Below are 25,614 nucleotides of genomic sequence, written 5' to 3'. Positions count from 1 at the left end.
GATTTTATTCCTTTTTATGGCTGAGAGTATGCCATAGCACCATATATATGTGTGTATATATACACACACACAAACACGTCTGTATAAAATATGCATAAATATACTCACATGTCTGTATAAAATATACATAGACTTGTTTATTGCTGATACCTGTCATATTAGGGCCCAGTTACTTCCAGCTTACTTTTTTTCAGCCATCAGTCCCTCACAGGTTATGTGCCATCAAGTGACCTCTCTATGTTGGCATTTTAGGACCTTAGCCTACGCTCATAAATTATCTGACCCTTTTTTTAAAAAAATTCTTCAGCCCAACAATGTAAGATTTTTCCTATCTGATTGCAGGTAGGAAGTCTCTTCTAACAATAGATATGTTTATAACTGAAGAAATTCCTCCTCTTCTCCCATGAGAGCACTTGTTTGGCATGATGGGGCTTTTTTAAAGGGATGAAACTGCGTTTCACAGAAAATACACTCATTGTAAAGAAATGTGAAAAATGCCTTTTATAGAAAGGAATCGCGATTCAGTTCAATAGGAAGGGGTTATCAGAGACTTGAAATAAGGGGACAGAAGACAAGGATGAAGTCTCTTGGCTTACCTCCATTGGGCCTGGGGTGACATAAAGAGCTCTGAAGCCAATAGTTAAAATATGGCTTGTGCCGTCATCGCATATTATCAAGAAATGCAGTGATTCTTAAGCCTTGATTATCTTTTCTTTTCTTTTCTTTTTTTTCTTGGGCCGCACCCGTGGCATATGGAGGTTCCCAGGCTCTGGGTTGAATCAGAGCTGCAGCTGCCAGCCTACGCCACAGCCACAGTAACGCAGGATCCCAGCCGCATCTGTGACCTACTCTACAGCTCACGGCAACACCGGATCCATAACCCGCTGAACAAGGCCAGGGATCGAATCCACATCCTCTTAGATACTGGTCGAGTTCGTTTTCCCTGAGCCACCACGGAAACTCCAGACCTGATTATCTTAAATGTGGAATTAAGCAGTTATTTAGAGGCAGTTTACTATGGTATTCGCACCTTACACACTAAAAAAATGTCAAAGAAATAAGTTTAGGAGCCTTTGTAATTTCATAGATTATGAAACCAACTGTAAAAATAACAGTTTCTGCTCAAGTAAATAAATTCCTCTAGAGACGTTACGTAAATGCCTATGGAATATTTTCTTGTAACAGGAGGTCACCTGGCAGTGTTCGGAATTTGACCTCACTGATCTAAAGAATGTGGTTTAAGGCTGTTTCTTTTCCTTCTTAGATAATGAGAAAGTTAGACAGCTGCTTCTGGAGGGTGTGCCTGTGGAGTGTTCGCATAGCTTTCTTTGGAACCCAGATATCTGTAAGAGTGTCACAGAGAATAAAATCTCGGATCAGGTAACTAATGGTAAAGTCGTGAAGACAGGTTGAACTTGATCACGCTAGAGACCACAAAAGTTCTTTCATGCTTCGCAGAATCCCACAGGCTTCCTTATTTTCAGTCTATTCATCCCTTCCAACATATACTACGATTTTTTTTTCCCTTCTGTTCTTAGAGAAGAATAGTCTCTAGAAAAAGTTGATACAAAGACTTTTCTTGAAATGATGATCTTAGGGTTTAAGTTTATGTTTTTCTTTTTTCCCCTTCAATGTTCTCCGTCTTTAAGTTCAGTGCTTGAACTCCTACCAGCACTGGGCATTGTACTGATGATAGGGTAGGTGACGAGCCTATGGGTGAGGAAGGACAGGGCACCCGGGAAGCCCAAAGAAGGGGTACTGAACCCAGACTAGGGACACTGGGGGAAGAAGCTTCCAGGGTGGAGGAGCTGGCATTTGAGTTAACTGTTAGGTGGGTGGGCAGAATTAACCAGACTTCTTGGGGCCAGAAGCCAAGGCTGCGGTGGAGAAAGGATTGTCAGAATTGAGAACAGCATGTGCAAGAGCCCATGAACCAGGACGATGTGTTCAGGGATTTCCAAGGTCAGTAACTTGGAGTTAAGAGTTGGGCAGGAGATGGAACTAAAGAGATAAAATGAGGCCAGAGCATAAAAGACCTCGAGGCATTTAAAGGATTTGGACTGAAGATGTGGGTGGCCTTTGAAGATTTTTAAGCTGGGCCCTGACATGATCAGATTTCACTCTGTCAGTGCTCTGGAGAGAGGGATGGGGATGACGGGGCACAGGAGCTGGAGAGACTTGTGGTTGGATGGCTTTTAAAGAGACCCTTGAAATAGTCCAGATGGCATTTTAGCTGTGGCAGTGTGGCTGGAATAGAGGGGCTGGGGTTTAATACATGTACCTGGAAGGTGAAGCTGACAAGACTCAGTGGTTGATTGGAAGATGGGAAGTGAGAAAGAAGGAGGCTTGTAGGTTAGCTCTTGACATCTAGCTTGGTTTTAGGAGCTCAGCTATAAGAGAGCAGGGGCCAGGTCTGACTTGTCATTGCTGTTCCCAAGTTCTGGCAAAGTGCCTGGTTCATAACAGGTGCTCAGGAAATAACTTGAACGAACGAGTAAAGGAGTGAACAGTAAATGTTTGAAGGGGTGAACAAATGAGCAGATGAACTGTGAGAACTGTGCATCTCTCAGCTAGCTGGGACATGTAGGAGGAAAGTGATGGAGCAAGGAAGAAGAGTTTGTTCCTGGATAAACTGAGTTTGAGGGGCCTCGTGATATCCTAGGAACAGATGTCTAGGAGATAGGTTACAATCCCAGGGGGGAGAGTTAGGAGGGTGCAAATATAGATAGTTTAGAAATACCAACACGTAGAAGGTAGTGGAAACTTGACCTAAGCTAAAAAAAAGGAGACTCGGGACTTGGTGATACATGAGTTCAGGTGGTTTCTTTCTTTTTTTTTTTTCCTTTCTTTCCTTTTTCTTCTCTCTCTTTCTTTTTCTCTTTTGCTGCAGCTGGAGCATGTGGAAGTTCCCAGGCCAGGGATGAAACCCAGGAGGCACAGCAGTGACAATGCTGGATCCTGAACTGGCTGAGCCACCAGGGAACTCATGGAGGGGGTTTCTTCTGTAGCTTCCCCAGTGGAAGGCCTCTCTCCCACCTGTTCATCTCTTTTTCTAGCCAGCAAGAAAAGACTAAAAGGAGGCTGCTGTCCCCTCCCTACAGTTCACTTAACAGATAATTTATAGCATCCTTAAGACCTGTTGAGAAATTTTCTCAAGCTCACTTGCCCCTGCTTGGGAAGTTGTTATTTATTTGTACCCTTTTTAACTTCATGACCACAAATCTTAAATAAATGTAGGGACAGAGTATCAAAATAGAAGATTAATTTCGATAGAAGAAATTGGCGGAATGTATGTATATTATTGTATAACTTTGAATCATCTAGTATACTCTAGTCCAAATTTAAGGCAATTTGGCATTTTCTACCAAAGCACATGTAGAGAGGGAAACATCCTGGGAGGAATACCTTGTATTTAACATGGCTCACACTTGTTTATTGAGAACTCTTTTCTCTTGCTTTTTAAAAGAGCGTTGAACTTTCTAAAGCTGCTTATCGGGAGACCCAGTAGCAGCTCCCAGAACATGAGCGCTGTCTTGAATTATTTTCTTCCACTTTAGGATTTAAACCGGAAGAGGAGCGAGTTGCTGGTGCCCGGATCACAGCTTCTTTTAGGTCCCCATGAGTCCAAGGTTCCTATACTACTGATTCAACAGCCAGGAAAAGCGACTGGTGATGACCAGCGAGGCTGGGGAAGTGGCTGGGACGTCCTGCTCCCAAAGGGCTGGGGCATGGCTTTCTGGATTCCTTTTGTGAGTTACTCTTTGGTTCCACCTAACAGTGATAATGTTTAAAATATATTCCTAATAAATACCAAGTGCTGAAAATATTCTTTTTTTTTTTTTTTTTTTTTTGGTCTTTTTGCCATTTCTTGGGCCATTTTTGCAGCATATGGAGGTTCCCAGGCTAGGGGTCCAGTTGGAGCTGTAGCCACTGGCCTATGCCAAAGCCACAGCAGCACAGGATCCGAGCCATGTCTGCAACCTACACCACAGCTCACGGCAACGCTGGATCCTTAACCCACTGAGCAAGGCCAGGGATCGAACCCGCAACCTCATGGTTCCTAGTTGGATTTGTTAACCACTGCGCCACCACGGGAACTCCTTGTATTTTTTATTTTTATTGTTTTGTAAAATGTTCTTAACTTTATGTACAATCTAGAAATTGAGTGCTATTTTTCCTCTCTTAGAGTTATAATCTTGGATACGAGATAACTTCATAAAATCCCTGGAGCCAAATTTTTATTAGAGTTGTGCTGACAGTTTGTGAATTTTTGAGGTTTTAAAAGTGGCCTGATTTTTAAAATAGTAGTAGCATGAAATTGTTGGAAGTTTTTTGTTTGTCTGTTTTTGACCACACCTGTGCCATGCAGAAATTCCCCACCAGGGATCAAGCCCCAAGCCACAGCAGTTGACAATGCTGAGTTCTTAACTGCTGCGCCTCCAGGGAACTCCCTAGAATACGTCTATTTTTTACGTGCTAACCACATATATCTGTTTATTAACTGCAACTACATTTTTTATTAAAATCTAATGTCCTTTTTTTTTCCTGCTTAGTTTAAATATTTCTTTGAGTATTAGAGGACACATCAGGGTATTAGATTCATGGGGGTAATTAATTTTAGTGTTTATGCCTTTAGTGCAAGAGACATTCAGTTAATCATTTAGGAGTGGGAATATTTTTTTTTTGTGGGGAGGGAATAATTTTAAATGACTTTTCAATTATGAACTGTTTCAAGCATGCAAAACTATAGAGACTGATACAATGAACACCTTTGCACACTTCACTTCCACCATCCAACTTAAGAAATAAGACATTGCAGGCTCATTGGAAACATGCTGTGCCTCCCTCTCCATTTCCCTTGTCCTTCTAAAGGAATCACTAGTCTTATTTTTGGTGTTTGTTAGTATCATGCATGATTTTATAGCTTTATTAAATATGTGTGTATCCGAAAATAAAATATAACTATGACTGTCCTGTTTTTAAATTCTGTATAACTCCCCGTATGTTTGCTTTTTGCAACTCGCTATATTCACTCAGCATTGAGACTTTTTCCATGTTGATTGAGGAAGCTCTGATTCATTCATTTTGACTGTTGTATGCTAACCCATTATAGAATAATCCCCCGGTGTATTTATCCACTCTCTTTTTGATGGGTATTCTCGTTTCCCATTTTCCCCGTACGAAGAATTCCGCAGTTTCACTTTACATTAGTGTAGTTGACAGATCTCTCTGGCATTTCTTTCAGATCTATCGAGGTGCACGAGTCGGAGGATTAAAAGAGACTGTAATGCATTCTCAGTATAAAGGGTCACCCAATGTTCCAGGTGATTTCCCAGATTGTCCTGCTGGAGTTCAGTTTGCTCAGGAGCAGGCTAAGAATCTTCTGGAAAAGTACACAAGGTAAGAAACTGGCTTAAAGGGAATGCACATTGGCCAATATCGTTTGCCCTGGTTTCAGTGACTGTGATGCGACGTTCCCAGCCTTGTCTGTGAGGTCAGTTCCTGAGACACAATGAAGCAGATATTACTTAGGTCAGGAGATTGTCTTTACAGTTTTTACAGACCCTTCCAGGCTACAGCCCTTCTCGTAGTTATTCGATTCATGGATAATGGTGAACACCCACACTGGGGACTCGAATTCCAGGTGCTTGTTAATAGAGTCCCACTACTAACCCCCCTCAATATGGAAATTGTGGGGTTTCTTTGTATCTAGTCATCGATGTAGTACATGTTTATGAATTCTTTTTTTGTCTTTTTAGGGCCACACCTGCAGCATATGGAGGTTCCTAGGCTAGGGGTCCAATTGGAGCTGTAGCCACCGGCCTTCACCACAGCCACAGCAATGTGGGATCTGAGCTGCATCTGTGACCTACCTATATCACAGCTCACGGCAACACTGGATCCTTAACCCATTCAGCGAGGCCGGGGATTGAACCCTCATCCTCATGGATACTGCTAAGCCATGACATGGGAACTCCACATGTTTATGAACTTTTGATGAGAGTAGCACAGACCTCTTGTTTGCTGTGGCATCTGCAGTATCTCGCCAGTGCTTAGTGCACAGTGGGCCTTAAGAACTTAAACATTTGTTGCTGATGATTGGGTGCATAATTGAATGTTGAGCTTCCGTGACTGTGAGCTCCACAGTTGTGCTCTTCTGTTCACTGCTGCAACCACAGAGACAGGCACTACCTGGCTTTCCGACTGTTTGAATGATGGATGAATGCTTGAGTGAATGAACTGGGATGTGTTCCTGGATCGCTGGCTTACAGACCCTCTTAGGGCAGTGATCATGTGTTTGTACATCCTGTGCCTCCCATAGTATGCAGTTGAGGGGCTTCTCTGTGCTTTTCAAATATTAATTGACAATCGTGGTGTTCCCATCGTGGCTCAGCAGTTAACGAACACGACTAGGATCCATGAGGATGTGGGTTCGATCCCTGGCCTCACACGGTGGGTTAAGGATTCGGCGTTGCTGTGAGCTGTGTTGTAGGTCACAGATGAGGCTCGGATCTGGCATTGCTGGGGCTGTGGTGTAGGCTGGCAGCTGTAGCTCCGATCTGACCCCTAGCCTGGGAACCTCCATATGCCATGGGTGCAGCCCTAAAAAGCCAAAAAAAGAAATTAACAATAGTACTTATTTCTCCGTTTTTTTTTGTTTGTTTGTTTGTTTTTTTTTTTTGAAAAACGCTATACTGTTTTGAAACCTACCTTTTTAACTGTATATTATGGAATGTTTTCCCATATCAATAAATAGGACTCTAATAAATCAAGTGTTGGGAAACTTTTTCTGGAAAGGGCCAGATGATAACTATTTCTGGCTTTGTGGGCCCTGTGGTTTCCATGGCAACTGCTCTGCGAGTGTGGCTGGTTTCCAGGCTCACTATGTGGCCACTCCGATTTGAATTTGAATTTCTTGTCACTTTCACTTGCTATGAAATATTTTCTCTTTTTTCAGTCATTTAAAAATGTAAAAGCATTCCTAGGTCATGGGTCATGTCAGGTCAGGCAGTGGGCCTGTGAGTTGTAGTTTGCCATCTACAAAGTAGAGTTGGCATGGCTCTTGTATGATTTATCAGTGTCCCTTTAGGTTATTTCTTATTTTTTTGCTCTGTGTTCTGTGAACAGCTTTCCATATGTGTCTCTACATATTTGTCTGATTTATTCATTTAGCGCATGTTTATTTAGAACCTGCCATGTGTCAGACATTTTTCTAGGCACCTAGGCTACAGCAGCGGACAGGGCGGACAGAGTCTTTTCTACTCTCATGGAGCTTATTCTTGATGGAAGCACATGTTTCCAGGCTGAGGGGAGGGATCCAGGAGCAGGGAGGGAGGCTAAAATTGCAAGAGCAAAACCCTTGAGCCGGAAGAGGGGTGACATCCCATAGGATCAGGCTCAGTGCTCTCATTTAATTTTTAAAATTAAAAAAAACTATTATTGGAGTTCCTGTTGTGGCTCAGTGGGTTAAGAATCGAACTAGTATCCGTGAGGATGTGGGTTTGATCCCTGGCCTTGCTCAGTGGGTTAAGGATCTGGCATTGCCATGTAGGTCACAGATGTGGCTTGGATCCCACGTTGCTGTGGTATAGGCTAGCAACTGCAGCTTAGATCAACCCTTAGCCTGGGAACTTCCACATGCCATGGGAGCGGCCCTAAAAAGGAAAAAACATCTTATTTTTTTCTATTTTGGTGGCCCTGCAGCATACAGAGTTCCCAGGCCAGGGATCAAATCCTAGTTGCAGTTGTGACCTACCATGTAGCTGGGGCAACACAGGGTCCTTTAACCTACTGTGCCGGACCTGGGGTTGAACCTACGTCCTGGTGGTGCAGAGAAGCTGCCGATCCCATTGTGCCACAGCAGGAATTCCAGTGCTCTCATTTTAATAGGCCGGAAGGCTGACTCTGCAGTGTGAATACAGATTTAGGTAGGTTAGATGCTGGAAAGATTGGGTAGTACCCTCCTGATTGTGACGTCTACTCAGTAGAAAAGAGACAAGGTTATTTGCTACGAGTAAGAGGGGGAGAGAAGCCACGGAGATTTGAGGAGAGGAGTTGATACAGTGTCTAGGGGAGTGAAAGATGGAATTGACTGGAGAAACATAAAAGAGATTTGTAAGAAAGGTAAGCATCCTCTTGAGTTTTGTGTTTATACCGTGAGACCATTCAGGACTATTGCGTGTTCTTCCCCAGGCATGTTCTGCCAATCAGGGGCTGGCGTGGCTTAGGTTGAGGGTTGAATGTCAACAGAATGGGCTTTGCTGGGGGACCTTGTGGGTGCATTGTCTATTACAGCAAGAACTGTAAAAGAAAACAAAAAAGCTCAGCCAGTAGGGTTGGTCATTATTATTTTTTATCATATTTCTTAGTACACTTTTTTGGGTATGTTTGTTTTTTAAATAGGCCGTGGTTATCTTTTTTTAAAATGATTTTTATTTTTTCCATCATAGCTAGTTTACAGTGTTCTGTCAATTTTCTACTGTATAGCATGGTGACCCAGTCACACATACATGTATACATTCTTTTTCTCACATTATCATACTCCATCATAAGTGACTAGATATATATAGTTCCCAGTGCTATACAGCAGGATCTCACTGCTTATCCATTCCAAAGGCAATAGTTTGCATCTATGAACCCCAAATTTCCAGTCCATCCCACTCCCTCCCCCTGGGCAACCACAAATCTCTTCTCTAAGTCCATGAGTTTCTTTGCTGCGGAAAGGTTCATTTGTGCCATATATTAGATTCCAGATAAAAGTGATATCATGTGGTATTTGTCTTTCTCTTTCTGACTTACTTCACTTAGTATGAGAGTTTCCAGTTCCATCCATGTTGCTGCAAATGGCATTATTTTGTTCTTTTTTACAGCTGAGTAATATTCCATTGTGCATATATACCACATCTTCTAATACATTCATCTGTTGATAGACATTTAGGTTGTTTCCATGTCTTGGCTCTTGCGCTGCAATGAACATGCATGTGTCTTTTTTTTCAAGGAAAGTTTTGTTGGGATATATGCCCAAGAGTGGGATTGCTGGGTCATATGGTAGTTCTATATATAGTTTTCTTTTTTTTTTTTTTTTTTTTTTTTGTCTTTTGTCTTTTTTGTTGTTGTTGTTGCTATTTCTTGGGCCGCTCCCGCGGCATATGGAGGTTCCCAGGCTAGGGGTTGAATCGGAGCTGTAGCCACCGGCCTACGCCAGAGCCACAGCAACGCGGGATCCGAGCCGCGTCTGCAACCTACACCACAGCTCACGGCAACGCCGGATCGTTAACCCACTGAGCAAGGGCAGGGATCGAACCCGCAACCTCATGGTTCCTAGTCGGATTCGTTAACCACTGCGCCACGACGGGAACTCCTATATAGTTTTCTGAGGCACCTCCATACTGTTTTCCATAGTGGTTGTACCAATTTACATTCCCACCAACAGTGCAGGAGGGTTCCCTTTTCTCCACACCCTCTCTGGCATTTGTTATTTGTGGACTTAATATTATGGCCATTCTGACTGGTGTGAGGCAGTACCTCATAGTAGTTTTGATTTGCCTTTCTCTAATAATCAGTGATGTTGAGCATTTTTTCATGTGCTTGTTGCCCATCTGTGTATCTTCCTTGGAGAAATGTCTATTTGGGTCTTTTGCTCATTTTTCCATTGGGTTGTTGGCTTTTTTGCTGTTGAGTTGTATAAGGCTGTGGTTATCTCGATTGTCCAATCCTAAACTGCTCAAAATTGGTTCTCCCCTTTGATTTCCTTTAGACGCCCTCCTGCCAAACGGCCCAATTACGTTAAGCTTGGCACTCTGGCACCTTTCTGCTGTCCCTGGGAGCAGTTAACTCGAGACTGGGAATCAAGGGTCCAGGCCCGGGAGGAATCACCGGCAATTCCCTCTCCAGGGGGTGAGGAGAGTGGCCCCAGGAGAGACGTGGTGCCTTGTGCTCCCACAGCCCAAAGGACTCTGCAGCTCTCTGATGATGCGGGCACATCCCTAAACGACGCAGACATGATGGACACAGATTGTCCAGCCCCGGCGGGGACCAAGTGGGTAGCAGGCCGGGGTGCCCCCCGTAGTCTCCTCTGCGTTGTGAGGTAAGTGCACATGACTTCTGGATGCATTTTGGATCGTCTGTTTTCTAATACTGTCCCCTGACACAAAGCCCAGGTAGATTTTTCCCTTTTAGAAGGGAAAGCCAGCCCTTCAGTGTATCGTAGAGGGCTCAGGGAGAGGGTTAAATCACATTTGATTTGGGGCATGATGCTAGCTGATGAAATGACTGAAACTCATATCATCAGTAGAGCTAAACCAGGGCTGGTTTTCCCCATGCTTTGTCTTTGCTCGCAAAGCTGTACCTCCACGCGTGTGATCTCCGGTAACAAGGAACCCCTGGCAACATTCTTTGCTTGAAATCGCTGAGTGAGATTTCTTCCAGTTGCTTGTGAATGATCTGCGTTTGTGGCTGCCTAGGTCCCCGATCTTGGTGCTATATCATCAAGTCACAGAGCGAGCGTGTTCTTCTCCCAGGGCTGCTGCAGGCTCCTCAGTTCTGGTTATCAGTTACTCTTTATTCTCTGATTTTAAAAGAGTGCCACCCCTCTTGCTTGCTACTTATTTTTCTGTATAGTAACCTTGTAATTTCATAGCCTTCTTTCTTTCTTTTCATATAACTGTCCCTTAGAGTTTCTTTTCTCATGGAAAATAGCAGGTCCTCTCTTAATTCTCTTACAGTGATTACAGCCATAGATTCTACCCTACTGTCTTTATTTTTGTCTGCCTTCAACAAGTTGCTTTGTTTTTTTTTAAAAATGGCTGCACCTGTGGCATAAGCACGTTCCTGGGCCAGGGGTTGAATCTGAAGGGCAGCTGCCACCTGTGCCATAGCTGTGGCAACGCCAGATCCTTTAACCCACTGCACAGAATGGTAGACATATGAAAGAAAAATATCATTGGAAAAATGTGTAAATGTGTGATTTTTTTAAAAATTAAAGTTTTGGAAGTTCCCATTGTGGCTTAGTGGTAACGAGCCCGACTAGCATCCATGAGGATGCAGGTTCAATCCCTGATTTTGCTCAGTGCGTTAAGGATCCAGCATTGCCGTGAACTGTGGTGTAGGTCACAGATGAGGCTCAGATCCCATGTTGCTGTGACTTGTAGTGTAGGCTGGCAGCCGCAGCTCCAATTCGACCCCTAGCCTGGGAATTTCCATATGCTGCAGGTTTGGCCCTAAAAAGCAAAAAAAAACACAACACCCCCACCTCCAAAAATTAAAGTTTTGATCCTTTCCCCATTTCATTTACAAATGGAATGTAAAAAAATCAGATGAACTCTAGCAGTGCTCAGTTTTCTAACTGGATATTTTCTCCCTGAACAAAATATCCTCAAAACATCTCTCTCTCACTTCATGCAGGAGCAGAAAGTTACTGAGGCAGCTGTCAGCCTGGTGTGGGGACAGTCGGGCAGCCCAGCGAGCTCCTGGCAGAGGGCAGCAGGACTTGACCAGAGAGGCCTGCCTGTCCATCTCGGACCGCTTCCCCCGGGCCCTGGTGTGGGTCAGGCTGTCCCTGCTCAGCAAGGGCAGCCCCGAGCCGCACACCATGATCTGTGTCCCAGCCGAGGAGGACCTCCTCCAGCTCAGCCGGGATCGGCTCTACCGTGGGCCCCAGGAATCCAAGCACAGCGACCCCTTCAAGAGCAAGATCCGGAAACAGAAGGAGCAGAAGAAAAGGGAGAAGAGGCAGAGCCCAGGGCCTGCTGCAGCCGAAGGCCTGGCCGAGGGGGACCCCCCTGGGCACCAGGCTCTGACCCTGGGCTTGTGGTCTGGCCCGCTCCCGGTTGTGACTTCTCACTGTTCCAGAGTCCTCCTGGGCTTTGTCACACAGGGAGACTTTTCCATGGCTGTTGGCTGTGGAGCGGCCCTGGGGTTTGTTAGTTTGACGGGCCTGCTGGATATGCTGTCCAGCCAGCCGGGAGCAGAGAGGGGCCTCGTGTTACTGAGGCCGCCTGCCTCTCTGCAGTATCGATTTGCAAGGATCGCTATTGAGGTGTGAGGGTCAGTTTACATCCTGGCAGGTAGAGATAATAACTGTATTTGCCAAGTCCCATAACTGGAGAGTTGTTTTCACCTTCTTCTGTTTCAAAATGTTGTGTGAAATTCCTTGGAAACAAGAATTAACATTACGTATTTATGCAAATGGATGAAATGTAATCTCATTCCAGATTCCAGTAATCTCATTGCTGTCCCTCTTCCCCTGTCTTTGCTGTAATGCTTTATATGGCCAAAAGCTTATGTATTTTGATATCTTGGTCTCTGTAATTCTTGATGAAAATAATGTTTTCTTGTCCCCCCCCTTTTTTTTAATCAGGAACAGAGGGCTGTCACATCTGTTTGAAAAATCTTGTAGTCATGAGATAAGTGACAATGGTTGTTTAATGATTTTATTTAATTTAAAATCTTTGTTTTTAAAATTTTATTGGAGTTAGTGGGCTTAACAGTGTTGTATTAGTTTCAGGGGTACCGCAGAGTGAATCAGTTATACCTAGACATAGATCCATTTTTTTTCCCATATAGGTTATTACAGACGGTTGGGTAGATTTCCCTGTGCTATACAGTAGGTCCTCATTAATTACCTATTTCATATACAGTAAGGGGTATATGTTATTCCTATCCTCCTAATTTATCCCTCCCCATGCTTTTCCCTATGGTAACTATACGTTTTCTTTGGAAATCTGTGAATTTGTTTCTGTTTTATAAATAAGTTCTTTTGTATCATTTTTTATTAGATTCCACATATACGTGATATCATATGATATTTACCTTTGTCTTAATAATCTCTAGGTCCACCCATGTTGCTGCAAATGGTATTTGTTTTTATGGCTGAGTAATATTCCATTGTATATATTATGTACCACATCTTCTTTATGCATTCCTCTGTCAAAGACCATTTTAGGTTGCTACCGTCCTTGGCTATTGTAAATAGTGCTGCAGTGAATATTGGAGTGTGTCTTTTTTTTTTCCTTTTTAGGGCCACACCTGTGGCATATGGAGGTTCCCAGGCTAGGGGTTGAATTGGAGCTATAGCTGCCAGCCACAGCCACAGCCACAGCAACGCAAGATCCAAGCTGTGTCTGCCACCTACACCACTGCTCAGGGCAATGCCAGATCCTTTACCCACTGAATGAGGCCAGGGATTGAACCTGAATCCTCGTGGATACTAGATGGGTTTGTTAACCGCTGAGCCATGATAGGAACTCCTCAAGGAGCACTTTGAAGGGCCAATGTTCTTAGGAAACATACTTTGGGGAATGTGGCCATGCAGTACAGTGATGACCTCTGAAAGTTGGTAACTAAAATGACCAGCTCCTGTTAACCATTCATGCAATTCCACTGTCCGCCTGACACTTTGAGCAGGGTATAAGAGAGCTCTCATCCCATCCCATAGGAAGAGGGGAGTCATCACTGCTTTTTTTCACTTGCAGGGAAATTAGGTGCTTGGCAACTTTCTTTGCCATGCATGCCTCACTCATACCCTTACTCCATTCTTTGCTGCCACACATTTCTAGCAGGTCTTATGTGGGGTTTTAATTTAAAGTGTAGTTAGGTGTTGTTAAGTAAATGCATGGTGTTTTTGCAGTAGCACATGACATCACTCTGGAAGTGATAAGTTGGGGAGAGACACAGCAAGTTTTACAGTAGCCAAAGAAACGTCTGTTGCTTTCTCTCTCACCATGCCTCTGAATCTGTGTCCAACACAAATGAGACTGGAAAAAAACAAAAGTATAACTTAGTGGCATCTATAAGCAGAATAAATTAAAATGTCACCTGATGCTTGACTGTTAATATTTAGTGGGCCATTCTTTGTTTGTTTTCTAGGCTCTAAGCCACCTCATCTGTGGCTCAGCTCACTTGATGACAAGTCTGAGCGAACTGTGTCACTCAGTCTTATTCTTACAGCACCTTGTGTGGGGCCTGCTGCCCGCCTTTATCACAGGAGACAGGGCACAATTGCTCGGCTTTGTGGTGGCAGGTCAAAGAGCTACATGCTGAAAGGATAGACAAGCATTTCCCAAAGTAGTATTCCTAGGAGCACTGGTCCCTAGGAAAAAAAGTCTTTCATGGCTACATACATTTGGGGAAAACCAAACATTTGGGGAAAGCCAAACACTATCTATCCTCCTGTTGCTGATTCAGGGTGAATATTAGTATGGTTGGGGTTCTGCACATCCCTGCAGGAAGGAAGTCTATCACAGACCCCCCCCCCAATCCCTCCCTTTTGCATCCATTGTCCAGAGAACACTGGTTTCATACAACGTACTTTGCAAAACAGTGTAACACATCCTGCACATACACAGTAAAGAATCCACTTCTCTTATGAAGACGACTGATAGGAATGGTCTTATTCTCTATAACCATGGGATGGAGGAGCCACTCTATTGTGATCTTCCTGGGTGTCTGCCGAGCTACCAAATTACACTGTAGCCCTGCCTTCTTGTTGAGGGGCAGAGGTTTTGTTCAGTCAGGAGGTGTTCTGAACAGCAGAATTGTGAGCTCAACAGTCGGAGACCAGCTACATACCTGAATTGTGATGAAACAGAATTGACTGTGTAATTATGCTCTCCTTTCTTAAAATAGTACATGAGTGATATTTTTATCTTTTTTTTTTTTTTTTTTTTTTTTAAATAGGGCCTCACCTAGGGACATGGAGGTTCCCAGATTAGGGGCCAAATCAGAGCTGTAGCTGCCGATGTGGGTTCCATCCCTGTCCTCACTCAGTGGGTTAAGGATGCAGTGTTGCCATGAACTGTGTGTAGGTCACAGATGAGGCTCAGATCCCACGTGGCTGTGACTGTGGCTGTGGCTGGCAGCTACAGCTCTGATTCAACCCCTAGCCTGGGAACCTCCATATGCTGCTGTTGTGGGCCTAAAAAAGACAAATAAATAAATAAATAATCCATATGCATCGGAAGTTAGAAAATGCAGATAAGCCACACCAATAACAAAACTTAAGTCTCCTGGATTTTTACCACCCGTATGTCACCACTCTTACCTTATACCCCCTTAGGCTTGAGGTGCGGGTTGGGTAGTTTTCCTTTGAGGCAGGCAGCGTCAGCGATACACGCTGTATGCAGACCCACGCAGGACAGGTGCCACTTACATGCATGTTGCCAGTTCCTTAGCTTGATTGTGTTCGCCCTCCTGTTATTCAGAAGTCAGTAGGTAGCCAGCCCGTTGTGTACTGTGTCACATTGCTGTCTTGGTTGTCAGGTGCCCAGTTGAGTTTTTTCCTCCCAGCCTGTGGGAGGTCGGCAGCCGGATGGGCTCCCTGGTCGTCCTCACCCGATCTGCTTGCGGTGGCCAGTCTGAGGCTGGGGGAGCGCAGGAGCTGGGGCCAGGACCAGGATGCTTAACTGGTGATGGGAGGTGACAAAGCAACTGGGGGTCTCTTGGAGCAGCAGCAGGAGTAACCCAGTCACACAGCCATGCTGGTGGCCCCAAGATGTCAAGGACCACGGGTGCTGCCTTGTCTTTGACAACGGTGGCTTTTACTCCTGACCGCGTGTTAGAACCACCGGGTAGCCCAGGCCTCTCCTGGAAAACAGTCGAAGGTTGGGTTCAAGCCTCAGCATTTCTTACAAACTCTTGGGCTGTTCTGATGTGTGACTGGGGTTGAATTCTGTGGCTAGAGGTCCTCAGGCTCAGTCTGGAGCCCCTGCACCTTGGGAAAATGAGAATGAGTCATGAGGTGGTGGAAACTGAAGCCAGCCCCTCCTAAAGCTGGGTTCCTTTACAAAGGTTTTTTTTTTTTTTTTTTTTTTTTTTTTTTTTTGGCTTTTTCGGGATGCACTTGCAGCATATGGAGATTCCCAGGCTAGGGGACGAATCAGAGATACAGCTGCCAGCCTACCCAACAGCCACAGCCACGTCAGATCCAAGCCACGTCTGCAACCTACACCACAGCTCACAGCAACGCCGGATCCTTAATCCACTCAGCGAAGCCAGGGATCGAACCCGCAACCTCATGGTTCCTAGTTGGCTTCGTTTCCGCTGCACCCCGACGGGAACTCTGGTTCTCTTATCAAGTTTATACTTACTCTCTCTACCCCCAACTTTATTCCCTTGCTTCAAACGTGTGCTCACTGAACACTCATCAGAGTCAGATGAATAAGATCATTCATTAACAACTAAAAGTGCTGTTGATAACCGATAACATCATTATTATAGAGACTTAGGTTGTGTCTCCAGGACAGGATGAGCTGACAGGACCCCAAGCCATGGACCACCTGGTCAGAGAATCATAAACCACATCCTGACCCCTGGGAAACTGCAATTAAGACATGTCACAGACATGGAAACAATCCAAATGTCCATCGACAGATGATTGGATTCGGAAGATGTGGTATATATACACAATGGAATACTACTCAGCCATAAAAAAGGATGACATAATGCCATTTGCAGCAACATGGATGGAACTAGAGAATCTCATACTGAGTGAAATGAGCCAGAAAGACAAAGACAAATACCATATGATATCACTTATAACTGGAATCTAATATCCAGCACAAATGAACATCTCGGAAAAGAAAATCATGGACTTGGAGAAGAGACTTGTGGATGCCTGATGGGAAGGGGAGGGAGTGGGAGGGATCGGGAGCTTGGGCATATCAGACACAACCTAGAATAGATTTATAAGGAGATCCTGCTGAATAGCATTGAGAACTATGTCTAGATACTCATGTCGCAACAGAAGAAAGGGTGGGGGAAAAAACTGTAACTGCAATGTATACATCTAAGGATGACCTGACCCCCTTGCTGTACAGTGGGAAAATAATTAAAAAAAAAAAGAAAAGGATCTTCCCTTAGAGCCTCCAGAGAGGAACACAGCCCTGCTGACACCTTAATTTTAGCCCAGGGAGACCCACGTAGGACTTCTGACCTACAGAAACTTGTAACATAATAAACTTGTATTGTTTAAGCCAAAAAAAAAAAAAAAAAAAAAAAAAGACATGTCACAGAAATGTCACCAATGATGATTGATTCCAGCTTCTTTGATCTTCCCCCTTAAAAAACACCCCTAACTCCAAGACCAAGTGGATCTGATTCTTGTCTCCCACACTTGCTGGGCACCTGCAAATCAGCCCTTCCTTTGCCGCAAACTCCCCCTTGCAGAGTTTGGCTTTCTGCACCAAGGGCATGAGAGCCTTTGCTCTGTTGCAAAAGCTTCAACTCCTGTGCCTTTAGCGGGCTCAGCTCACAGGTCTGTTGATGGGTGAAGCAGCCAGGTGGAAGCCCAAGGGAGCAGAGTGGGGGCTTCCTCCTGGCAAAGAGGCTGGCTCCTTGTATAACCTTCACAACTTGGGAGTATAAAACGAAGTCATCTTTGGTTTTTCTCTTGGGGCGCGTGCTTCTAGATCAGCTGTTCTCAATCTTGGCTGCGCCCCGGAATCACCTGGGAGCTTTTAAAGCCCTGGCGCCTGGGCCCAGCCCCTGGGATGCGATTTAACGAGTCAGGGGTGTGGCCTGTCATTGGGATTCTGAGGAGCTCCAGCTGACTGGCCACTGAGACTGAGAACCACTGTTCTAGACTTTACTATGAGGTTGGAGGCTGTTAGCCAAGGACACACAAGCTTATCAGCTGTGGGGACACGGGCAGGGCAGGAGCAGTTGGAGGCTGGCGTGAGCAGAGCACACAGCTGTCACTGACAGCCCAGGATGGGGTCCTGCTGTATCTGACCAAATGGCCAAGTTCACAAAATGGCATTTTCCTTCTCCCCCTTTTAAATTTTATTTTTTGTCTTTTTAGGGCTGCACCCGTGGCATATGGAGGTTCCCAAGCTAGGGGTCGAATCGGAGCTGTAGCCACTGGCCTACACCACAGCCACGCCACATCCGAGCTGCATCTGTGACTTACCACAGCTCACAGCAATGCTGGATCCTTAACCCACTGAGCAAGGCCAGGGATGGAGCCTGCATCCTCATGGATACTGGTCAGATTCGTTACCACTGAGCCATGACAGGAACTCCTAGCCCCCTTTTTTAAAATTAAAATTCAACCAGGTGCTGTTCTGAAAGAACCCACGGTAACCCTCTGTGTGTTTTTGCTTAGGGAAATGCTCACAGACCAGGACCAGTCCCAGGGCCTCTCCCAGCCTCACTGCACCCCCATTGGTCTCTTCACTTTGCATTGAACACACTGATTTTTAGGCTCCTTGAACAGCAAGCCTCTTAATGCTACCAAGCCTTGGCCTGTGCTGTGTTTTGCCTTTGTGGAACATTCTTGCCCCTCCCCACCAGGCTTTCTGCCCCCTGTTCCCTCTCAGCCCATCCTGCTGAGCTTGACCTCTCAGCGAGCCCTTCTCCAGCCAGTGTTATTTTCTGTCACACAATGGGCTTATTGCCTGATGACATCACAACGTACAAAGATTCTTTTTTTTTGGGCTGCGTCTGCTGCATGTGGAAGTTCCCAGGCCAGGGACTGAACCCACACCACAGCTGTGACCCCAGCCACAGCAGTGACAATTCTTAACTTGCTGAGCCACCAGGGAACCCCTATGATTCTTCCGTCTGCTTGTTTGTTGTGTACTCCATTAGGCTGTGAGCCTCATGAAGGGGAGACCATGTCTTATCAGGTTGCTGTTGTACCTCCGGTTCTAGAACAGTCCTCACTCCCACCTTGTATTTTATATATTTTTGTTGAATCGATGCTTTAATCAGAGGGTGTTGGTGTTAAACTACAACCCTGTTTATCCCCAGTGTATGTTGTAATGGACTGATACGCCAGTAGGTGGCGCCAAGACCTCACGAGAAAACGGCCTGCTCTGGGAAAAACATCAGAACTAAAACACAAATACGGTTTAGGTGTGTGTGCCTTAGGTGTGTGTGCCGTTGGGATGGGGGAGTTTGTGAGCTCAACTCCTCATAACTCAGATCACTCACTATTCCCTCTTTAGGGGTAGACCCTAATCCCAAGATCCTAGTTTGGAAAGGCTCCATGATTTTTAAATAGGGGCCTGGAGAAGAAACAACTTTAAAAGCTCTCATCTTGGAATTCCCGTTGTAGTGCAGTGGAAATGAATCTGACTAGGAACCATGAGGTTGCGGGTTCGATCCCTGGCCTTGCTCAGTGGGTTAAGGATCTGGCGTTGCTGTGGCTCTGGCGTAAGCTGGCGGCTACAGCTCCAATTAGACCCCTAGCCGGGGAACCTCCATATGCCGCAGGTGCGGCCCTAAAAAGGATAAAAGACAAAAAATAAAAAATAAAATAAAAAATAAAAGCTCCCATCTAAAAAATGAATCCCATTCACATGATCCCCAATATGTTTGCTCCCCATCCCGAGCTGAATGCCTCCAATGATGGTGAGCTCATTACTCCACCCAGAGATGCCATCTCCACTGATGGGCCAACTGCCCCTTCAGCCCCAGATTCAGCCCCTCTCCCCTCAGCCCTTCTTCTGTCAGCTGACTCTGAGAACTAGCCCTTTATTTTCGGGAAGTCAGTGATGAACTTTTTGCTTTATCTTCTCCAGGCTAAACAAGCATCATTGCTTTCAGTTTCCCTTCTCTCATTTCCAACATCTCACGGAGGACCTTACATTATGTTTTGGACAAGACAGAATTTGTTCTCAGGACACTCCTGCACAGCTGCGTGAGCCCCGGCCAGGGGCTGCTGACTTTCGGGAGCGCCTCTGACGTTCTGGGTCACTGGGAACCCTCTCTGAAGTCTCCAGCCTTCTCCTCCCTCGCCCTGCAGGATTTAGCCGCTACTGCTTGAGGCATGTGTGATCTTGGTTTTCCTCCAAAGCAGAGCCTGGTCGGCTAACATGCAGGTAGTTGATTTTAGGAAGCGCCCTGCGGGAATAGGGATGTGTTAGAGGAAGCTGGGGAAGGAGTTAAAGTGGGAGGCACCATATTCAGCCGTCACCCCAGGGCGAGTGAGTGCTTCCTGCACTGTCCCTGTGAGGCCCAGGAGAGGGGGACCTCTTTACCAGCTCTCATGCCTCCTGGGCAAGGGCTCCCCTGGGGAGTGTTCATTTCCTTGTGCCTCCAGGCTTGCGCAGGGGCTGGGGTGGCCGCATGGAGCCCCGAGGCAGAACCAGGAGTGTAGCTAAGGCATTGTGCTGTCTGCTACCCCTATCCCCAGCACGATGCTGCTGCAAGTCTGAACTTCTCTTCTCCCAGGGGGTAAACCTCTTGGGACCAGTGACTCTCCTGGTGCCACTTTTGAGAAACCAAAGTGTCTGTGTGTGTTTCTGTGCAGTGCGTGACACACGTGCCTATATGGGGGAGTTGGGAGGTGCCCACTACTTGATGAACGTTCTGGAATAAATGCTAGCAGTTGGCATAGAGACTATGAATCGGCTCAAAGTGGGGGCAGCCATGGTCCAGCCCCCGTCAGATCTCAGACTTGGCACAGGGAGTCTCCACAGAGAGCCTGTCTCCCTTTTTTGAGCCCTGCCTGGTGTGGTTCTGAATATTCCCCACTGTGCGCCTGCAACAACTGAAACTGATAGCCCCGACGGCCGGAACCCAGCCAGAACGCAGATTGGGTCTTGAACCCACGTGCGGAGACTCGAACCAGCCAAAACCCAGATTGGGACTTAAACCCATGGTTTCAAATTCGAATCACTCACCCTGTGTCTGGACTCACTGAGGTTCAGGTTCTTCATGTCTCCAAGAAGAAGAAGGAGGAATTCAGAGAGAGACAAAGTGATGGGACATGATCAGAGACGGAAGGGGACAGGCAAGAAATCTCTCTGCCCGCGGATCCGGGTGGGCCACACTTTTATCATCCAAGGGGGGTGGGGACTGGAAAGGCCCGCCTCTTCCTTTCAGGGAGTAGTAGCTCCTCCTTCGTAGTATGGTGTGTATTCCAATCAGCTGAAGGGCGGTCTTCAAACTCCTGCCCTTGGTCTGAATCTGAATGCAGGTCTCATCCCAGCCCCCACCCAAGGACCTGAGGCAATTGTCGCACCTGCACCAGTTAAGCAAGCCTGCCTTGTGCTGATGGTTTTCTTGAACTTACAGAGGTCTCCCGGCATCCCCCAGGTTTCCCTCTTTATCCATGATCCCCTGTTGGGACTCCTCTACAACCACCTGTGCCTTCTCCATCCCTATCACAGCCATTAAGACACAAGTTCTGGAGTTCCTGTGGTGGCTCAGTGGTTAAAGAATCTGACCAAGAACCACGAGGTTGTGGGTTCGATCCCAGGCCTTGCTCAGTGGGTTAAGGATCCTGCTTTGCTGTGGCTGTGGTGTAGGCAGGCAGCTACAGCTCTGATTCGACCCCTGGCCTGGGAACCTCCCTATGCTGCAGGTGCGGCCCTAGAAAAGGCAAAAAGACGAAAAAAGAAAGAAACAAGTCCCAAAATGGTTGTCTGGTAAGAAAATCCATCTGCCTCCCCCTCCCCCCGTGGAGATGTGCTGGCTCTAGGGATGGCTTTGTAGCTCCCAGCCTCCCTTCTGCTCTCCCCAAACCCACCTCATTTTTTTTCTCCCAACTCAGTGGTTCCCTTCTGGCTTCTTCTCCCATGCCTGCAGCTCAGGTTATCAGCCTCCTCAGTAATTTGGGGGAGGTTGGAGAACAATCTTGCTACTTAAAACATGGTCCTGAGACCAGCAGCATCAGTACTAGAAATTCGGGGTCTCAGGCGACACCCCAGACCTCCTGGAAGGAGTCTGTGTTTCCGTAAGGTCACTAGGCGAGTCACGTCCACAGGAAAGTTGCAGGAGCTGTGGACCGAGTTATTGGCTTCTAAACCCGGTGTCCGTTCTCTCCACGCGCAGCGGGTTAAGGATCTGGCATTGTCACTGTAGTGGCTTGGGTCACTGCTGTGGCTGGGGTTTGATCCCTGGCCTGGGAACTTCTGCATTGTTGTGGGTGTGGCCAAAAATTAAGCCAAAACAACCAACCAAAAAAACCCCCAAATCTTGTTGTCATTACAAGCATCTGGGGATTTTGATAAAAACACAAATTTCTTAGCATCTGTGGTCTTGAAATCTGTAATACTTTTTAAGCTCTCTGTGATTCCAACACAGCCATTCGTGGGATCATGTCTGAGAATCACCAGAATAGGCATCTTTTGGGTTTTTTTCCTCTTCTAAGATTCTGATATTTTTGCCACTCACTAAGTTTTCACAAATTTGAATGTCACTCTTTTTGGGTGTGATGAAATAGCAGGGCCTAAGTTTTTTTGGGATGCATGTGTGTGTGTGTGTGTGTGTGTGTGTGTGTGTTTGTGTGTGTGTTTTAAACAGGCCTAGTTTCCAGTTGCCAAATATTCTAGCCAGGAATTTGTCTTTCTTCCCACATCTAATAGATGTCCCTTTAAGGGACTCATGGGTGCTTTGCCAGGCCCTGTGAGCTCCCACTAGGGGCACTCTGGTGGCATCTGGGATGGTGTTTTGCCTCAGCGCCTCAGGCGTGAGGCGCGGGATTCAGTGCCCGAGATGCCAGGTCTTGACTCCCTGGTGTGGCTGCTGAGAGATGAAGCCTGGGGCATCTTTGGAAAGAAGTCAGAATGTCTGTTTGCATTTGGTCTCATCAGGCATCTCGGATGCCCTGAGTCGGTCCTGTCCACCTACATCACGCCCACACGAGCCTGAGCGGCCTTTGAGAAGCAGCCCCAATCCCCTGCCCTGGGCACCTAGGCAGGGGCGTCTGTGCTGACACCCCCAGTGGAGAGGAGCTCTGCTGGCCTGGCACCAACTGGCCTGGAGTGCAGGGCACTGAGGTGGCAAGAGGCAGCCCCATGGGGCTGAGATGCTAGAAGGGCAGGAGACGCCAAACCAAAAGATTTCCTTAGACTGTCCTCTTGGAAGTTGGGTTCTCATGCAAAGGCTGAAGAGCTCATCCCATGACATTCCTTTATGTGTCACTAATTATTTTCTGCCTCTGAGCGACTGGCAGAGCCATCCGTTTGGATCAGAGAGGAAAGAAGGTAGGAACTGTTTTTTCCCAAGGGCAGAGTTTGGCGCCTAAAAAGCTTGGATTGGTTCAGGTAAACACCCTGGGGATAGGGTTCCCCTGACGGGGAAGGAAGTGGCAGCCTAGGGGACGCTGGCCTTCAGCCTGGGGTCAGTGAGGGTTGGGGTCTGGCGTGTGTTTTATCCTGGGCCAGCCTCATCACAGGGGGCTCTGCCCACCACACCTGCCCAGAGGCTGGAGGGGAGGGTGGCCGTGGGCTGCATGTCTGACATGTTCGCAGCTTGAGTCCGTGGACACCTCCCCAGGTCTGAGGAGGAGTGGAGAGAGGGAAGAGGGGAGCAGGAGCAGCTAGGGAGCCCCAAACCCCAGCACGACACCTCCCTCCTCATCACCACCCCCACCAGGGCTTCCTCAGCCTGTGTCTCCCTGTGGCATGAAAACAATTCTGCCAGCATGGCATGTGGGATGCACTTTCAGTTTCTTTCTTCAGTCACTGTCAGGAACAAAGAGAGCTCCCTCTGTGCTGGCCTTTGTGCGCAGTCATCCGGTTACTGTTTATAACCATGCTCTCACCATGGGCTCCATTTTACAGATGCAGAAACTGAGGCATAGCAAAGTTCAGTGATTTGCTGGAAAGTCACAGATTCGGGGACTGGGAGGGCCCAAGCCAGCTGACGTGGAGCTGAAGCTCACAGCCGCACCCCATGCTGTGCCTCCACCTCCATCCCCCCCAACTCCCCGACCTTTATCCCCTGGGACCATCAGTTCTGTGTCAGAACAAACACGAACCAGGCGCACGCTTTGTCCTGAAGCCATTCAAGGTCAACAGCTTGCTCCTTTGGTACCACGTGAAGAGTGTTCAGAACTTTGGCTCTTGGTCTGGCATCAGAATTGAGTCTTTCTCATCCTGACATTTTTTTTTTTTTTTTCCTGGGAAAGATGGCCCTCGGAGTCCCAGTGGATTCATTTCATTTGCGTTTCTCCCTCTCTCATTTTGCCCTGATAATGCCGCTGTTATTTACGATCTGAGCACCAGCCAGACCATTCATCTTGCCTTTGATAGGCATGTGTGAAAGGCCCATGATGACGTTTCCCACTTGGCCCGGTCCATGTTCAAAACATCAGCCAAAAGCGAAGCAATAAAAAACACGGCCCCCCTCCCCCCCAGAGAAGAGCGGGTACACAGCGGAGCCGTGTCTTTCTGAACCCAGAGAGGTCGTTTCCAGACCTCACCTCTCCTCCCGATCTGCCGAGCCTTGGTCTTTGGATTTTAGTGCATCTCATCCTTTTCACCTGGCCCCCGAGTCGGGGTGGGGCGGGGAAGCCGGCTGCCCCTGCCGCTTGTGTGGGCCCCCTGGGGCGCGGCTCCCCAGTCCCGAAGATGAGGATTAGTGTTAATCTCCTGTTCACGAGGTTGAGTCAAGAGTTATTCTTTCCATCTGTCGCCTCCAGGCCAGACCTCTCTGTCCTCTCTTCCACCCCAGATCTCCGAGAAGCAACGATGATAACCTCGTGCCTGTACACACGTGCAGAGCCTCTGCAAGCCCAGCTATCCAGGGCCAGCTTGGGAGCTGAAAGGCCCCGGACAGGCGTCTTAGCCAACCTCCTCCCTCATTCTGCAGGGGAGGGGGCGTCACACTGTCACCCAGTCAGAGCCGCTCAGTAACAGCCGGGACCAGAGCCCAGGTCTCCTGATCAGGCCAGGCACTTCTCAGGACCAACTTTTAAAGTAAAACTTTTTTGCAGAAAGAGTCTAATATCCACAAGGGAATGAGCAGGTTGCACTCAAGTGCTGCAGCTCTGCTTTCTTCCTCTCTTGTTTTTTGCTTTGTTTTGCTCTTCTTAGCCACCTGCTGGCATATGAGTTCCTGGGCAAGTTATCAGATCTGAGCCGCTGTTGTGACTTGGAGGATCCTTAAGCCCACTGTGCAGGGCTGGGGATTGAACCTGCGTCTCAGTGCTCCAGAGGTGCAACCGATCTCATTGTAGCACGGTGGAAACTCCTCTTCCTCTCTTGTGACAGCCCCAACTTTCTTCAGCAGCTCTGCCCTCCGCATCTCTTCCTTTGAGGAGCTGCCTGGAATGCTGGCGAGAACAAGAAGGCTTGGGTTTGAAGTTCCCGTCGTGGCTCAGTGGTTAACAAACCTGACTAAGGTCCATGAGGATGCGGGTTTGATCCCTGGCCTCGCTCAGTGGGTTAAGGATCCAGCATTGCTGTGAGCTATGGCATAGGTCGCAGAGGTGGCAGAAGCAGCTTGGATCCCATGTTGCTGTGGTGTAGGCTGACAGCTATAGCTCCGATTAGACCCCTAGCCTGGGAACCTCCGTATGCCATGGGTGCGGCCCTGCGTTGCTGTGGCCTATGCCAGAGCCACAGCAACGCAGGATCCGAGCTGCGTCTGCAACCTACACCACAGCTCACAGCAACGCTGGATCCTTAACCCACTGAGTGAGGCCAGGGGTTGAACCTGCATCCTTATGGATCTTAGTCAGATACGTTTCTGCTGAGCCATGAAGGGAACTTCCCACTGCACCTTCTTGAAGCGAAACTCAAGTGAAGTCACAGCAGCACAAGTGCCTTTGTGTTTGTGATTACAGCTCACAAACCTTAGCTTATGTAACATGGCATATGTCACAGCAATTCTGAGTTACATCATCCTCATGTTATAGAGAGAGAAACTGAGGCTCAGTGAGGT

General features: G+C 47.0%; 1 protein-coding gene and 1 long non-coding RNA gene across 2 annotated transcripts in view; one reads left to right on the top strand and one right to left on the bottom strand.

The window, feature by feature from the left end:
- Positions 1-12,985, top strand: part of POP1 (POP1 homolog, ribonuclease P/MRP subunit) — a 47,669-nt gene extending 34,684 nt beyond the window's left edge. The window contains exons 12-16 of the mRNA XM_003481375.4: positions 1,265-1,380; positions 3,558-3,749; positions 5,246-5,400; positions 9,758-10,087; positions 11,404-12,985. Coding sequence (XP_003481423.1) covers positions 1,265-1,380; positions 3,558-3,749; positions 5,246-5,400; positions 9,758-10,087; positions 11,404-12,043 — 1,433 coding nt within the window. The 3' untranslated portion in view covers positions 12,044-12,985. The remainder of the gene's footprint in view (positions 1-1,264; positions 1,381-3,557; positions 3,750-5,245; positions 5,401-9,757; positions 10,088-11,403) is intronic.
- LOC110260454 lies at positions 19,458-21,109 on the bottom strand. Its single transcript, XR_002343765.1, has 2 exons — positions 20,625-21,109; positions 19,458-19,842 (listed from the first exon to the last, which is right to left on the bottom strand). It is a non-coding gene; the product is annotated as an uncharacterized LOC110260454 (long non-coding RNA).

This window comes from Sus scrofa, chromosome 4, assembly GCF_000003025.6.
Source record: "Sus scrofa isolate TJ Tabasco breed Duroc chromosome 4, Sscrofa11.1, whole genome shotgun sequence".
Classification (NCBI taxonomy): domain Eukaryota; kingdom Metazoa; phylum Chordata; class Mammalia; order Artiodactyla; family Suidae; genus Sus; species Sus scrofa.
Note: the sequence above shows the minus strand (reverse complement) of the source record. Positions and strands in the feature narration are given on the sequence as shown.